Consider the following 17,812-nt stretch of genomic DNA (forward strand, 5'->3'; position numbering starts at 1 on the left):
TGCAGCTTTCAGAAGCCTCAAACACACAACTGCAAGATATAGACTCAGAATTCTGACTTTTGTCCTTGCAATTCTTAGAATTCTGAGTTTTTATCTCAAAATTCTATTTTTCTTTCTGGTATGAAAAAAAGTAATTGCAATATTTTGCTCAAAAAAAAAAAAAAGTCAGAATTGTGAGATAAAAAGTTGCATTTTTCCTTTCTAAAGTTAGTTTAATTTTGTATGCATTTCATTTTCTTGATCGTACAGCACATTTGCTGTTTTTAAATGATGCTTTCTTTAACTATATAAATCAAAGCATGTTTAATTGAATTCATGCATCATATTCTGTCACACTCATGTTAGTTTTGTCTTAGAAGCCAAACTGAAAAAAAAAGAAAAAGAAAAAAGAAAACAGTATAATTTCACATAATATGCTTAATTAAAGAGTTTACCGGAAGCCAGTTTTCCTGTGTGATTTAAAATCAAGGTCGTATTCGCACACCAGACTGTGTAATTTGTCCGAATAAAACAGGCACAAACAAGACAAAAAGTCTGTTCTCACGTCTTTGATTGAATCCACAGACATTCCCTTGAGGGTTTCTCAACAGCACAATTCAACATTTAATTTCAAAGTCTTTGATAAGAGTTCAGTTTACTGTCCTGAACCAAGACAGACCTCTGCTGACCACTGCTGGCGAGCGCTGGGATTCTCCACACTGGTGCACATACAATAATGAATTTTGATATGCCTTTATAAATCCTGAAGGCGTTCGCTTTTTCTGTGGAGCAAATATGCGCATATCCTAGTTGGCAATTCACATACTAAGCCACTTTAGGATGTAAAAGATCCTCTTTCCTCCATTAGAGAGGATGTGTTGACCCAGAAGCAGAACTTGCTCGGGGTTTGCTGCTCTCTGGTGGTTGATCCAAACACCACCGTCCTTGATCATCTGATACCTGATCATACAGAAACAATTACATAGCATGAAGCAGAAAAGGCAGGAATGCATTTAAAAAATGTAAAATATGGATCAAAAACCAATCTTTCATTTGTTTTTCTTAATGTTTTAAGACCTGGACTGAGCCAGTTTCAAACAGGAAGTCCCCTGAGAGTGATACAAAGTAACACAAAAGTAACTAACGTGTTGTATACAAAGTAACAAGATGTGCTGAGAGTGTGTGTTACTTTTAAACTCAACATTCCAAAACACTACAGGTAAGATTCCCGCCGTGATGACATCAGGATGGCGTCTTGTGCTCGTCTGCAGGCGTCCAGAACCGTCGTTCCTGGATCCAGGAAAACCTCGTGGAATGGAGCCTCTCGGAAAAGCTCCTGGAGTTCAGTGTCACTCATCTGCTCCAGAGATTGAAGATTACTGTGGTACAGAGAATTGGTGCACCTGGATGGAGAGATAGATCCATATTCAATTAGAAATGCACTATTTATTATTATTATGAAATATATATATATATATATATATATATATATATATATATATATATATATATATATATATATATATATATGTAGGACATAAATATTTTAAATTTTTACTGGCTATGAAACTGTTCAATATTTGATAAAAAAATATAATAATAATAATAATAATAATAATAATAAAAAAACTGGGGATACACATCTAATTGCAAATTTTGTGATTATTACTAATATTTATTATTATAATTATTATTAAATCAAATAAAAAATAAATAAATTAAGGACATATTATAATACTATTGATTACAATATACAATTACAACACTAATATTTGAAGTTGATTTACCAATACATCTAAAGGACGTTTTCTATCAGATGTCAAACAAGATGCATGAAGAGCTGGGGGGTGAAAACTTTTGGAATTTGAAGATCAAGGTAAATTGTACTTCATTTGTGTTCCTGGAAACATACAAGTATCTTCTGTTGCTTACGAAGGACAGAACTAAATTAAAATAAATAAATAGTATATATATATATATATATATATATATATATATATATATATATATATATATATATATATATATATATATATATATATAATTTCAACAAAATAAGAAAAATTTGGACATCTTCATAATGTTCAAAAGTCTTCACCCCCTAGCTCTTAATGTATGGTGTTTCCTTCTGGAGCATCAGTGAATGTTTGAACCTTTTTAAATAGTTGTGTTTGAGTCCCTTAATTGTCATTTTTGTGAAAGTATGGATCTCAATATCATACAGTCACTGGTGGAAAGGGTTCAAATAAGCAAAAGATGATGGAAAACTGAAGAATCTGCAGGAGCTGGAGGATTTTTCTGAAGAACATTTCTCAGTTTAACTGTTCAGAACAAACAAGAGACTCATGAACAAAACATCACAAAACAGAAAGACAGTCGTGGATCATCAGGTAACAAAACACAGTATTACGAACCAAGGGTTCACAAACTTTTGAATGGGGTTATTTGAATAATTTCAGCCATTTTTTTGTCTTGTAGACTTAATGTAAACATCTTTTATGTACACAATATCTTACTCAGGAGGACAGAAGCCTACTAAGTAAAAAATAACATACATTTAGTTTGATCTCTCTTATTTTGTTAAAATTATTCACATCAGTTTCTGCAAGGGTTGCCCAATCTTTCGCATGCTACTTTATCATTGTTAACCTGTTACATTCATCATGCATTTGTCTTATTTACGTTTTTACATCCTTGTGTGCAAAATACAAACAGAGTTTTCCATTTTTTTCCCTGAAACACAAAACTGTAATTTTTTTATTTTGGCATAGTTTTATATTCATAAGACAAGAATAGTAAAAAAAAAAAAAAAAACACAACTTTGAAATCTTTTAAAACATAAGAACACAAAACACAACTCCCCAAATATTTACTCATTTTTATTTTATTCTATATATATATATATATATTGTATTTTTACATATATGTTCAGATTGTGTTGTTGTTGTTCTTATTCTTTATTTGACATATTGTGAACTGTGCAACAATGACTTTTAATAATAATATTCATTGTTTTCATTGAGATATGAGCAGTGGTCTAAAAAACTGAATTAAACTGAACTCAAATCACAAGACTTTTATCGTCTTTATGGTGATGTTCATTAGCAAAAACAATTGCAATCTTTTATATACAGTATATTAGTTTGAAGGATTTATATAAGTAATGTCTTTCAAATTATAAAAATACTTTGTAATAACAAACAACTTATTTCGGTGCTGGGTACTTTATTTAATTATTAGAGTAATACAGAAAAAGGCAATAAAATAGTAAAATTGTTTTATTTTAAAAAAATTTAAATTATTGATTAGATTCTAAATTGATTAAGAAGCATTTGCACTAAACACTTGTATATTTTTGACTGTAAACCACTGGACGCCGTTATACAAGAGTTTACTTCTGTGAAACTGCCGAAGTTTAGAGAAATAGTATCTGATTGATTCTCTTTTTCCAAATTACTTGGACTTTGTATATTAAAGACACACATTTCCAAATTCGATTTGAATTTTTACAAAGATGTCTTTTATTTTGAGACATGACTAGATATACATACATGTTAAGCCCATGTACAGCAAAAACAACATTACCGAGGCCTTTTTGCAGCAGTTTGATATTAATAATCAGCTTGTATAAAGTCACAGATCTGTAACAACCAGCTTAAAATCAAGCGTTTATTAGAAACAGTACTTGACTTTACTGTGACCTGAGCTACAGGGACTAAAGGAGAAGACTGAGACAATTCCCTGATTCAGATTCCTTCTGTAGAAAAATACCAAACACTAGTTAGAAAAGCAAAGCTGCTGACAATCAAATATTTCATTTTAATCTGATAATAAAGAAAAAAACTAACGCAATGCTTTATGCATACATTTGCTCAATCAACAAATATTACAGGACAACAAAAAAAAAAAAAAGAAAAATTTGGACATCTTCATAATGTTCAAAAGTCTTCACCCCCTAGCTCTTAATGTATGGTGTTTCCTTCTGGAGCATCAGTGAATGTTTGAACCTTTTTAAATAGTTGTGTTTGAGTCCCTTAATTGTCATTTTTGTGAAAGTATGGATCTCAATATCATACAGTCACTGGTGGAAAGGGTTCAAATAAGCAAAAGATGATGGAAAACTGAAGAATCTGCAGGAGCTGGAGGATTTTTCACATTTCTCAGTTTAACTGTTCAGAACAAACAAGAGACTCATGAACAAAACATCACAAAACAGAAAGACAGTCGTGGATCATCAGGTAACAAAACACAGTATTACGAACCAAGGGTTCACAAACTTTTGAATGGGGTTATTTGAATAATTTCAGCCATTTTTTTGTCTTGTAGACTTAATGTAAACATCTTTTATGTACACAATATCTTACTCAGGAGGACAGAAGCCTACTAAGTAAAAAATAACATACATTTAGTTTGATCTCTCTTATTTTGTTAAAATTATTCACATCAGTTTCTGCAAGGGTTGCCCAATCTTTCGCATGCTACTTTATCATTGTTAACCTGTTACATTCATCATGCATTTGTCTTATTTACGTTTTTACATCCTTGTGTGCAAAATACAAACAGAGTTTTCCATTTTTTTCCCTGAAACACAAAACTGTAATTTTTTTATTTTGGCATAGTTTTATATTCATAAGACAAGAATAGTAAAAAAAAAAAAAAAAACACAACTTTGAAATCTTTTAAAACATAAGAACACAAAACACAACTCCCCAAATATTTACTCATTTTTATTTTATTCTATATATATATATATATATTGTATTTTTACATATATGTTCAGTTTGTGTTGTTGTTGTTCTTATTCTTTATTTGACATATTGTGAACTGTGCAACAATGACTTTTAATAATAATATTCATTGTTTTCATTGAGATATGAGCAGTGGTCTAAAAAACTGAATTAAACTGAACTCAAATCACAAGACTTTTATCGTCTTTATGGTGATGTTCATTAGCAAAAACAATTGCAATCTTTTATATACAGTATATTAGTTTGAAGGATTTATATAAGTAATGTCTTTCAAATTATAAAAATACTTTGTAATAACAAACAACTTATTTCGGTGCTGGGTACTTTATTTAATTATTAGAGTAATACAGAAAAAGGCAATAAAATAGTAAAATTGTTTTATTTTAAAAAAATTTAAATTATTGATTAGATTCTAAATTGATTAAGAAGCATTTGCACTAAACACTTGTATATTTTTGACTGTAAACCACTGGACGCCGTTATACAAGAGTTTACTTCTGTGAAACTGCCGAAGTTTAGAGAAATAGTATCTGATTGATTCTCTTTTTCCAAATTACTTGGACTTTGTATATTAAAGACACACATTTCCAAATTCGATTTGAATTTTTACAAAGATGTCTTTTATTTTGAGACATGACTAGATATACATACATGTTAAGCCCATGTACAGCAAAAACAACATTACCGAGGCCTTTTTGCAGCAGTTTGATATTAATAATCAGCTTGTATAAAGTCACAGATCTGTAACAACCAGCTTAAAATCAAGCGTTTATTAGAAACAGTACTTGACTTTACTGTGACCTGAGCTACAGGGACTAAAGGAGAAGACTGAGACAATTCCCTGATTCAGATTCCTTCTGTAGAAAAATACCAAACACTAGTTAGAAAAGCAAAGCTGCTGACAATCAAATATTTCATTTTAATCTGATAATAAAGAAAAAAACTAACGCAATGCTTTATGCATACATTTGCTCAATCAACAAATATTACAGGACAACAAAAAAAAAAATCTTATAATAATACATGATTTGATTTGAAACATTAACATTACAAACATAACTCTAAAGTGAGTTTCAATCATCCATGCCATAACACTTCATACAGTATCTTGCAATATCTGGATCTAAGGCACTGGAAGAGACGAATCAGAATAGCATACTACTTACTGTATGCTGCAGAAATAGTATGCATACTACACATACGAACACTACATTTGCAATATACAACAGCACACATTTCCAGTATGACTAAAGTAGTGTAGTAAGCTACTAACAAGTCAACAAGGCTGAGGATGAATTCAGTACATTCTGATGCAACACGTCAACCACATAAATGCAAGCATGTAAACTAATAGATAGTAAAAATGTAACATGCAAATGTATTTAGTGATTTCTGAGAGTGAGGGTGTGAAGCAGGGGGCACACATTACATCGGCTTAAGAGAGAGTGAGTATTGCTGGGTTTATAAACCGTTTGGCAGCTGTTGATGATCATATATCATCAGTACCTCTTTTCTTTACCTGAGACCTCAGTACAGCAGGGGAGGATCACAAACAAAAATAATCAGAATTTGATTGTTCAACCTGGATCTGATGGTTCCCAAATCCTGATTTATGGCAAAAAAATATGGAAGCTTGTTTCCACCACACAGATATATATATATATATAAATCCTGAAATTTAGATTTTTTTTTTTCAGAGTTTAAATTTTTTTTTAATTCATATTTTATTTTCTATTTACATATGTTTACTTTGTGCCTCAGAATTCTGAGTTTATATCTTGCAATTCTCATGTTTTGAGTATATATCTAAAAATTGTGACTTTTTTGACTGTTTTTACTTTTTAAAATTTGAATTGTTTATATTCGCATTATTTTCTCATTATTCTGAATTTATATTTACAGAATTTCTGCCTTTTTTCCTCAGAAATCTGAACAAAATATCTCGCAGTTTATACTTTTTCTCTCTCTCTCTGAATTCTGGGTTTGCGAGTTTGGGAAGAACACGGATTCCTTACAGTAAAACATTTTAATAATATTTTGTAATCTAAAATTGCTATAAAATCAAAGCCATATGTCTATCTAAGTTATGTTCCAAATTTGAAGTTGATATCACAAAGTTGAGTTTCCTGTGAGATTTTGTTAATGGCGCTATACCATAAACAGCCACCAGGTGACACAAAAAAACTCACTTTGATGCATTTTCCGGTCACAAATTCATAAATTTCAGCCACAATTAGCGGCATCACAAAAAAAAAAGTGTTTTGTCATGATTAGAAAAAGCATTGATTATAAAATTCCATGTGAACGCAATTTCAAATTTCAAAACTTATATTATAAATTAGGATGATTACTACAATATGTAATAGGGGGAAAAAAGCTATAAAAAATAGCGCTAGCTCTCTTTTTTATCCATCCCATGACAGAAACAAGCTTGCATAAAAATGATCACTAACATCATATTAGTCAAGAGAACACAATCAGGATGGAGTCCAAATGGAAATCTTTCTGTTCAGTGTGGAAATGCACAGGTCCTCCCGCTCAATTAAAAAGGAATGTGGAAAATATGAGATGAATTCCCCTGCAAATGTTGTTTGATGACAAATCTTCCCTCATATTTACATTGCACTGCATAAAACTATTTGATTTCACAACATCTGCTATATATAAATTAATAAAGATTCATTTGCTTTAGTGTAAAAAGACAATTTCAATCAGCATGGTCATAATCTCGATAGTGCATAATACCTAGATGCACACAATGTCTTTAGGTGTTAAAAGCATTTATTAAAAAGACGATGCATTGATTAAGTGTCTGGTATTTACAGGGTTGCAAAGGAAAGTGAGTTTACGGATGAAGCTGGATAAAGTACTGTATTCGCCAGGAGCTTTGTGTTTGCTTGTAAAACAAAATCAACTTGCTAAAATGTTCGTTCGCTCGTAAAATATTTGCTTTCCCCTTTGCAATGTTTTGTGAACGAAAACAAAACTTTAGCAAAAAACACGCAAATATTTTGTGCGAACAAAAATGTTTTGTGAAAGAACGCAAAACTTATTGGGGGAACGCAATACTTTAATGAGCTAATGCAAATGTTTTTCGATTTTTGGTGCAATGCAAGAGATCGCGGAACGCAATACTAACTAAAGTTTTGTGACGTTTCATGGAGGTACGATAAGTTTTGTGATCGAACTCAAAATTTCTCGAGTTAAAAATTAATAATTAACAAACAAACAAATATTTTTGTATTATCCTATGCTATGTTATGCATCATCACCATGTTCCTTTAGGGTCTTCATAATATTTCTGAGAATCCAGTTAGAAGTTTGATTTTACAATGGCTCTTTACACAATCTCAAAATTTATGTTACACAAACCATAAAACACCACTTTCTGTACTGTATTAAAAAAGGTCTTAAAACACATTTAATAAATCAAACTCGTTTTAACTTGAGTGCAATCTCAAGTGAGAGTCAGCGTAAATCATGCAAGCGCTTTGCTTAAACGTCCGTCTAATGCATGTTTATACAGAAAAGCATCGGAAATGCTCCTTACGCAAGAACATTTTAATGCAGATAACTGCACATAGAGTTTACATTAACAAAAGCTGCTATGACACAGACATATTTAATACGATTAGCTTCTGTTTCTGGTTTATATAGGGAATAATAAGATTGTGACTAGGCACTTCGGTTCTGAGAAAATGACGAGAATGACTTCTGGAGAGAAAGCATGCTTAGCATTGCATCTTAGCAACTGTGCAAATGCAACTGTGTAACTGCATTGATGCTTCCTTTAATAACGGCCATGTATTACAAAAAAAGTAAAACAAATTCACGAGGAAGAAAATCTACACAGAATGATGCCCAGAACTAAAACTTCTTAAATCACCTGGATTCAGATCTATTGCATCTTTAACATGCATCGAGAGCGTGGTTCGATCAAATATTAATGCATTAATACATTTCACTCCAGTTTTTTGTGCAGAGTATAAATGCTGTAGATCAAATTTGTAGTTTTCTCGCTACTTTAGCCCTTTAAACAGTAGATTACTGTAAACAACACGGAGCGCATAGAAGTCACAGGTCATGAGGTATTGATCTGTTTTATATTTAAGCGCTGTATTTAATAACTGGAAAACTGCAGTTACGGACTGAGACTGTAATATCGGGGAAGTGAAGGAGCTAGACATTTGCAAATGTTGAAATACGATGGCTGGACGATGTTTGAGATGAATTATTCTGCGTCACATTTCTGTTCTTCCCAGGTTTGCGTGATCAGAAACATAAGTTCTGTGTTCACGACGAAGCAAAAATCCCTGTAGCGTTACAAAGTAGGGTCAGTTTCAATAATTACAGAAGGTGTGTGTGGAAGTCACTTGGGTGAAAACTGATTTAAAGCACGCACTATGAAAACTTACAGCATCAATATAAAAAAAAAATCATATTGCTGTATGAATAAGTTGTATTTTATGGTTTCTATTCACAGTTTCAGGCCCAAGAGACCAGTAAGTGTTTATAAAATATCCCCCGTAAAAAGCGATCCTAAACCCAAAGGATGCATTTTAATTGTCATTGTCTTGTTTTTCTCATTTACCGCAGGAACCATTGTTTGACTCGGCGGTAACGAAGAGCCCTGATGTTCCTGCCGTTTTCATCCAGAAATCCCCGAAATAGTGGTTCACATTAATAAAAGATCACAGTGTAGCCGTGGAGGGGACTTGTTTTGAGAGAAATGGCCCTCTCCAAGCAAGTCTTTTTCTAGAAATCAAGCAGACGAAGGAGTCTCAGTACATGTCTCTGTAAATCTCCTGCAGTAAGGGATGCAGCGAAGTCTCTTCTGTCTTCTTGATCTGCTGCACGAGCTGAGCGTGCTCCGTCACCAGCTGACGCAGGTCCACCAGTTTCTGCAGGACTTTAGGGAAGAGGAAGCTGTTGTCGGGATGGTTGCTCTTGAGGTGCACATGAAGCACGTTTACGATGCTCTCCTGCATTCGCTCGATGTGCGGGACGTTCACCAGACCCGGTCGATCTGGAAGAGAAGACTAGTGCATGAGTCGAAATCAAGTGGCAAGCAAAAGATGGTCTGTTCTACTTGTAAGAGTTCTTTAGAATTAATAAAATGTCCTACAACACAGGAGTTTTTAATGCACTGAATCCATCTCGCGATTGCACTCATGTACTATTATAAGTCCAAGCCTATAATCAAGTATTATTGCAAAAAGTAAAAACTGTAAATAATAAAAATATATTGAAAAATTCAATCATAAACAAGATATTATTTAGATTTTTAAATATATATATATATATATATATATATATATATATATATAAAACATCTAATAAAAAAAATTTGAATTCGAAAATGTTTATATTTTAAATATATATATATATATATATATATATATATATATATATATATATATATATATATATATATATATATATATATATTAAATTTAAATTAAATTATAATTAATTTAATTTAAATATATATACACATTGTGTGTGTATGTAAAAATGTAAACATAAAATAGAGTAAGCATTTAAAAATAAAAATAAAATTTTAAACATATTTAAAAAAAATTCACACACACACACATATATATATATATATATATATATATATATATATATATATATATATATATATATATATATTACATACATTAATTAATTAACTAACTAATATATCATAAAAATATATATAATAATATAAAAATATGATGGAAAAAAATAGATATCTTAATAATAATATAATATAATATAATATAATATAATATAATATAATATAATATAATATAATATAATATAATATAATATAATATAATATAATATAATAATATTTATCAGACGCTTTTATCCAAAGCGACTTACAGTGCATTCAGGCTATCAATTTTCTCCTAACATGTGTTCCCTGGGATTCGAACCCCTGACCTTGAGCTTGATAATGCAATGCTCTACCACTTGAGCCACAGGAACACTTACATATATATAATTACATATACATAATTATTGCTGACAGTATAATAACAGTATTGTGTGTGCACCTCCACAGCAGATGATGGCAGCGACGAACAGTGCGAGGTCACTATCGTCCAGCTCGAGGGAGTTGAACTTCATGGCAAACTGAAACTTGGGCTCCATCATTTCACTAAAGGGCCGCCGCAAGCTCTTGAGAAACTCTCTGGTGATGAAGCCGCTGCCGTACGCCACCAGCAGACCGTCTTTATTCATGCACGACGCCAGCATGGCGAAGAGCGCCTCATGGACGCCGTACTTTAATAAAGTCACCTGTCCGAGAAAACAGACTGCGTTCAAACAAGATATGTGCACATCTGAAAATCGTAATATTCATGAAGCTTGAAGTGTTTACAGGATGTGATGCTCGTGTTTGGCACTAACCTGGTCATTTAAGTCCAGGTTTGAGAATCCTGGCACAGACTTGGCGAATTCAGTCAGCTCGGTCACCGTCTCGACAGAAGTGCACTGACAGCAGTGGAATATCCGAACCTCAGCATCTTTATTCAGCAGCGCTCCAGAAGAGCCTACCATCTTGGCCACAAGAGTCTGTTCGGCCAGCTGCAGCGTCTCCATGTCGTGGATGACAAACGGCTGCAACACCATGAGACGGAAGCATGGAGATCATATTATATCATATACAGGTTTTTTAACAGCAGATGACAATATCTAGAGTACTGGGTGGCAGGTGGCAAAAAAAAAACAAAAAAAAACATGAATCAATAAATAAATTGAACAAATTCAGTAATATAAAAAGTAATTCCTATTTCAATGATCTGAAAAATAAAATGTTAATTAAAGTAATAAAATAAAAATAAGTTGAAATAAGATAAAAAATGAATAAAAAATAAATAATAATACATTATAATTATTATTATTCATTTGTGTTTGTGCATATATTCAAATAATTTTATTAACAGTAATTTTAAGCAAAATAGCTAAATGTAATAAGATTAATAATTAAAAATGTATAAATAAATATCTAAAAATATATTTTTTAACAAATATATTATTAAAAAAAATACATTCTATATATATATATATACAATATATATTATTGAAAATAATATATATTTGTATATATATTATTTGTATATATATTAAATATATATTATTTATATTATATATAAATAATATATATTTGTATATTTGTATGTGTGAAAAATAAGTTCAAGATGATAGTCAAGTACACACACAAGTAATAAAATAGAAAACAGAATATAAACTATTATTATTTTGTGTTTGTGCATATATTCAAATAATTTTAACAGTAATTTAAAGTACAATAGCTAAATGTAAAAAAGTAAGTACAAATGAACAATCTAAAAAAAATTTTTTTTAAAGATATATAAAACATGTGTGTGTGTGTGTATATATATATATACATATTTTAAAATATATATTATTTAAAACGTGGAGAATAAGTTCACGACTGTAAATATGTCAAATAAGTAATGCAATAGCAAACAGAATAAAAATCAAATAATAGTAATAAAATGTAGTGTTATCATTTTGTGTATTAGCATATGTAGCAGACCTGTCTTCCTGTTTCAATACTTTTGAATGTCACTTGAATGTCAAAAGAGATTTACTTGTGTCTCACAATACGATACGATACAAAGCCCTCGACCCGAAACAGTTCAGATGATGGCTTTTGTTTCAAACGCTGCTAAAACTCGAAGCGCTCAGAGGTCAACACGACCCCCTGAGAGAACAAGCGCACTGTGAGAGATGAAAGTCTCGTCTCAATCCAGCTGCTCTCACTCCCAACAGCTGGAGCGTGTCCTGTGGAGCCCAGGCCCGAGAGCACAGCCAACAATCAAGCTAGTGTTTCAGATGCATGATGGGAAACACCACACACACCCAGTCAGGATACACTCCAAACCCCCGTGTCACATCAAGCTGCTTTAATAAAGAGTTCTGCTTTACTGATGTGCTCCATAGGAAGGTGTAGAGCGACATGAACATGGTGGAGAAAACGCAGAAGTGTAATCTGATGATGCATGTTTAGTGACAGATTACATGTAAACAGGATTATGTCATCAGATTCCAAAAATAAAGCACTTGTAATTAGATTATAAGATTTTTTTTACTAGGGTACTGCTAAGGTGTTGCTTGAAGTGCTTAAAGAAGATCCAGAAAGAGATGCACATCAGCTGTAATGAATAAAGCAGACTCTTACAGGTGTGCTCGTCTTGCCCGCCAGGATGCTCCGTGCTTTGGATTTGTTCATGTTGAAGTTTTTCAGGTAGGCCTCGTAGATTTGCTTGGCCAGGGTTTTCTGATCCGCCAGCTGTGGGTCCTCGATCTCTCGTTCTCCCGTTAGGATTTCTGCCTTCAACCTCAGCTTCTCCGACTGTGGCATTCGTCCAAAGCGGATGGCTGTTTACGGGATAGAAACAAGAACCCCAACTTTGAGAAAACACTTAAATGAACATCCCAGTGCAAGACTATCCACTTAATAGTCAACTTTTGCAACTTTTGAAACTGTAAAGGGTCTATTGTGTGCATTTCATCAAAACGTGCTTTTGTAAAATAAAGAAAACAAACAGGATGCACTTCCTGCCATCTCCATCTCTGAGCACAAGACAGCATCACAAAAATGAACAGACATTCAGTACACTAGCTACTCGCTTCAAAGACGTTAGAAATATATCTATAGAAAGCTTGAAATGTCTACTTTAAAATACTCTCTGATTATGTAATCCGTATTAAAGGTGCATTTCTCTCTAAAGGCGAGACTGCTGTGTCACGACATGGCGAGTAAGCATTGTCAACTTCCTTCAAAACACTGTTTTATTAATAAATAAATAAAATATCTCCTTGCTATTTTTTCTAACACATTAGTCATTACTATGGTTGTCAGAGGCACTGATTTAAAGCACATCTGCATGTGCTTGAGTGCACAATAGGTAATACTTTCTACATCAAAGACGCCCAAAGTTTATATTTAAGTAATCCATTAATATAAACCTGTAATAAGTTGACTACTGGCTTTAGTCAATTACTTTTAGTTGACTTGAAAAAATCTTTAATCAGGGGTAGCACTATGTATAATGCTGCCTTTGTAGGAAGCTCTCTATATTTTGGAACAAAGCTGATATCTGATTTGTGAAGTTTCTTGTAGTTCCATAACCTTATTGTTGGTGTGGATAACATAAAAAGTGGACTGTAAGTTGTTTCTGTAAACCTTCACTCTGCTGATTCTCTTGCAAAACAACCACACGCGCTCCTGATCACAGATGATTAATATTTGCTGAAATCCAAGGCCACTATTTGCACATTTTGTCAGATCAGGATGTCTGGTGCCTTAGAAACTTGCCCAGAGGAATTGAGTAACTCAAGTTTAAATCTGGACTCTGTTCAAATGGATTTCATGGTTTCATTGGACAGGCAGAAGTTTTGTTCTAAGTTTTGAAGTGGAGACATTAAACTATTCAGAGAATGGAATTGAAAAATGTATATATTTAGTTGCAAATGTTTTTCGACTCACAGGCCTTCATCAGGACCTCTAAATACAAAGGGTTCTCACTGGTTTTGTTTGAAATAAAATCCATTTGATTTCTCCTTCCATGCAACTTTTTGATTGTGTGAAGCTGAGCCTCGGATAAATATACAACATATCAGAAATTAGATTTAGCCTGTGGTGCCCATGCAAAACTAATATTTATGATGCTATATTGTTGCTCCAAATGCTTTTAGCATTGTATGCGGTTGTTAGTGTGTTTTGGATAGTTGTCAGGTTGTTTCGTACGGTTTAATAGTATATGGTGCATGCAAATGTATTTTTAAAACATGAATGTAATACTAATGCAAATGCCATAATCCCCAACAGCCAATAAGCTCCATTGCATGACACACAAATGCATATTAGTGCATTTGTTTTTTGTATCAAAAGCTAATAACCTTTTTTCAGGATTCTTTGAAGTTCAAAAGAACAACATTTAGTTGAAAGATAAATTTTTGTAACATTAGAAATGACTTTGGTGTCACTTTTGATCAAACGAATGCATACTTGCTGACAAAAAGCATGAATTTCTTAAATATTATTGTTTATTTTCAGCAGGATGAAGGGAGTTGTGAAGATCGCCGGTTTTAACTTTGACTGTGATGAGTAAGTCTGAAGCAGATGCCTATTCTAAAGCATTATGTACGCTTATATCAGCTTACGATGTGTGTCATGCTGGAAGATAAACTGCTTTAATAAAGACAAGAATGGAACTAATCTGTTTGTTTAGTAACAGTAGTCTCTTTTCCAAGACAAATTAAAGACACTGTACAATGCTAATTTTAGCAGCTAACCCACATTGCTGAGAGGAATGGGGTTGGGGTGTGTGTTTTCAAGAGTGTACGGTTCAGATTACGGACTTTGAACATAGCACGACTTCAGCGCATGCCTTCGCTGATCATAAAGCCTGCAAAAGATGTGAGGTTCAGCAGGGCTGGACGTGAGTCAGATGACCTTTGACTCCACACTGAAAACAATGCACAGGCCATCAGAGGAAGTCAATGCACTGATATCTCAAGGACAAAACAACCAAACGCTCTCAAGTTACATCATTTAGAACGTTACTGCAACATCAAGTTCACCCCAGAATTGATTTCTCACCATTTGCTCATCTTGTGTTGTTCTAGACCCATACGCTTTTATATTTTCAGTGGAACACAGCAAATATCTGTATATTTGTAATATAAATAAATATATTTTCAGTCTCTGAATTGAGCTTTTCCATTTAATAAGCAATTGGTGACAGTGTGGTGTCAAACTACAAACCTGAAGAAACACCATAAAAGTAGTTCACACTACTAATGCAATATATTTCAAGACATCTAACAATAGTTTTTTTGTTTGTTGTGAAGAAAAGACTGAAATTTAAACCTTGCATTATTTTGCAATTCCTCAAAAAGTTGTTCAGATGGCCAGTATTTATTTTGAACCATTTTATTCATAAAACAATTTTAAAAAAAATTCACAACTTGAAACTGAAACATAATAAAATGTCAATAAATTTTTTTATTAAAATTACATTTATGCATTAAGCAGACACTTTTATCGAAAGTGACTTACAGTGCATTCAGGCTATCAATTTTTACTTATCATGAATAAATAAATAAATAAATAAATGTAATAAAATTTTAATTTAATTTATATAATAAATATATACATTTATGTTTATAATTTTAATAATTTAATTAATATTTAATTTAATAATTTAATAAATAAATAGTATTTTTTTACTTATTTTATTTCATCTATTTGTCAAAGCAGTATTTCTTATTTTCAATTAGTTTCACTTTAAGTACTAAAATAACTAAAAATGTATTACATTTATGTAATTAATTTAATAACATGACAAAAGCACACAAAAAATACTAAAACTTCAAGTAAAATTAAAGTAAAATAAGAAAACATATATATATAAAAAATATCACCAATGTAAATATAATAGTACTAAAATAACACCCTAATATAAAAAACCCTAATATAAAATGTATATAATAAATATTATCAACAATAAAAAAATTAAATAATTAAAAATGAATTTTTGGAATTTATATGAATTTTCTTCTTAACTTATTATATTTAAAATATGTGTACATTATCATGAAGTTATTGTACAGTTGGCAGTGATATATCAAACAACTTTTGGATTGGTCTGTTCTCATAAACCGAGAGATGTGTGCGTTAAAATTAATAAATAAATAAATAAGTGGGAGATGGTGGGAGAATTTTTTTTTATTATTATGACGTCAGTAAAACCACTGACTAGCCTCTGCAGATGTTGAAGTTAGATGACAATCAATCAAATTAGCATCATAATTGGGCTTTAGTTTGCCTTACTCACCATTGTGGGACATGCCCACAGACAGGCACTTCTGAAAGCGACAGTATTGGCATTTGTTTCGGTTCTTCTTTAGGATCTTACAGCGGCGTTCACATTTATCGTACTCCAGTTTGAGGCGAATAGTCCGGCGGAAGAAACCCTACAAGAGAAAGAAACAGAAATCAGCTCATTCTGGAAATCACGAACGACACGAATGATGGTGTAACAGTCCCTGGTCACGCCCCCTTATAAGGTTTTACTTATATGCGTATTTTTATAAAACGATATTTTGCGCGATCATCCAAACATGCAGTTGATTGATAACATAACTGCAATAAAGTAACACCGTAGTTAACAATTACTTGTTTACATAGGACATATTATATTATCTAGGCACTTAAAAGCTAAATAAATGTTAGTAAGATAATGTTTTCTCCTCTTTTCTTTAGTCTTTCTAGTTTATGTGCCTTTTTTAGATAAGGTTCGACTTTATACATAGCATTTTAAAATGGCAATTTCTCAAAATAATTCAAATAGATTGCATGTTTACCATCAGCTTCGCTATAGGAACGGCCAATGCAAATCTGATCACACTTTTCGTCTTATACGTACGTAATATACTGTAAACGTGCAACGTTCGTGAACAATTAAAAGAACTGTGCTTCAGTCAGGTTGTGTTCATCCTCATTTGTCCTTGGATCCGTCGAGTTTCTTTTCTTAGAAACACAGCTTCTGCCTTCCAGGCGTGGTGACAGAGATTCAAAATAGGAACAAGCTTGACAATCTGACCTATTTTTAATATTAGGAGTGATCACAATCTTATGATATGAATGGAAATACAGTTATTCTTGCTGGAAATGCATAAAAATTATCTTCCTCTTGACTTGTTATGGACATGCTTCATGTTTTGTGTTGGCTCTTATATTTTAATATAGTAAATGCACAAAATAAACTACCATTTAAAAGTTTGAGGTAAAGTTTTTATTTAAATTTTAATAATATTTTGAATTCAGCAAAGATGCATTCAAAATTGACAGTAAAGACATTTAAAATACATTTTCAAAAAAATAATACATTTAATTTATAATGAGCTTTTCTCACACCCAAACAGCTACAGCATAGTAAAAAGACAAGTTAAATACACATAATACAGTATAATACAATATAAGGTGACAATATCTATACCCTTTTAGACAATAAGAAGAGCATCGATGTTAGAGCTATTTTAAAAAGTTGTGATGCATC

The 17,812-nt window shown here is 32.0% G+C and overlaps 2 protein-coding genes across 10 annotated transcripts in view; one reads left to right on the forward strand and one right to left on the reverse strand.

The window, feature by feature from the left end:
- The window catches only part of LOC113066589 (neogenin-like), a 1,074,835-nt gene that overhangs the window by 471,044 nt on the left and 585,979 nt on the right, over positions 1 to 17,812 (forward strand). The window lies entirely within an intron of this gene.
- The window catches only part of LOC113066601 (peroxisome proliferator-activated receptor alpha), a 29,535-nt gene continuing 17,050 nt past the window's right edge, over positions 5,328 to 17,812 (reverse strand). Inside the window, exons 3-7 of one of the 2 annotated variants that reach the window (XM_026238527.1) lie at positions 16,589 to 16,727; positions 12,925 to 13,124; positions 11,127 to 11,336; positions 10,772 to 11,015; positions 5,328 to 9,753 (exon numbers count right to left, since the gene is read on the reverse strand). In XM_026238527.1, coding sequence (XP_026094312.1) covers positions 9,509 to 9,753; positions 10,772 to 11,015; positions 11,127 to 11,336; positions 12,925 to 13,124; positions 16,589 to 16,727 — 1,038 coding nt within the window. In that variant the 3' untranslated portion in view covers positions 5,328 to 9,508. The remainder of the gene's footprint in view (positions 9,754 to 10,771; positions 11,016 to 11,126; positions 11,337 to 12,924; positions 13,125 to 16,588; positions 16,728 to 17,812) is intronic. The other variant, XM_026238526.1, reaches the window with a different exon arrangement.

The sequence above is a fragment of the Carassius auratus genome, chromosome 50, assembly GCF_003368295.1.
Source record: "Carassius auratus strain Wakin chromosome 50, ASM336829v1, whole genome shotgun sequence".
NCBI lineage: Eukaryota > Metazoa > Chordata > Actinopteri > Cypriniformes > Cyprinidae > Carassius > Carassius auratus.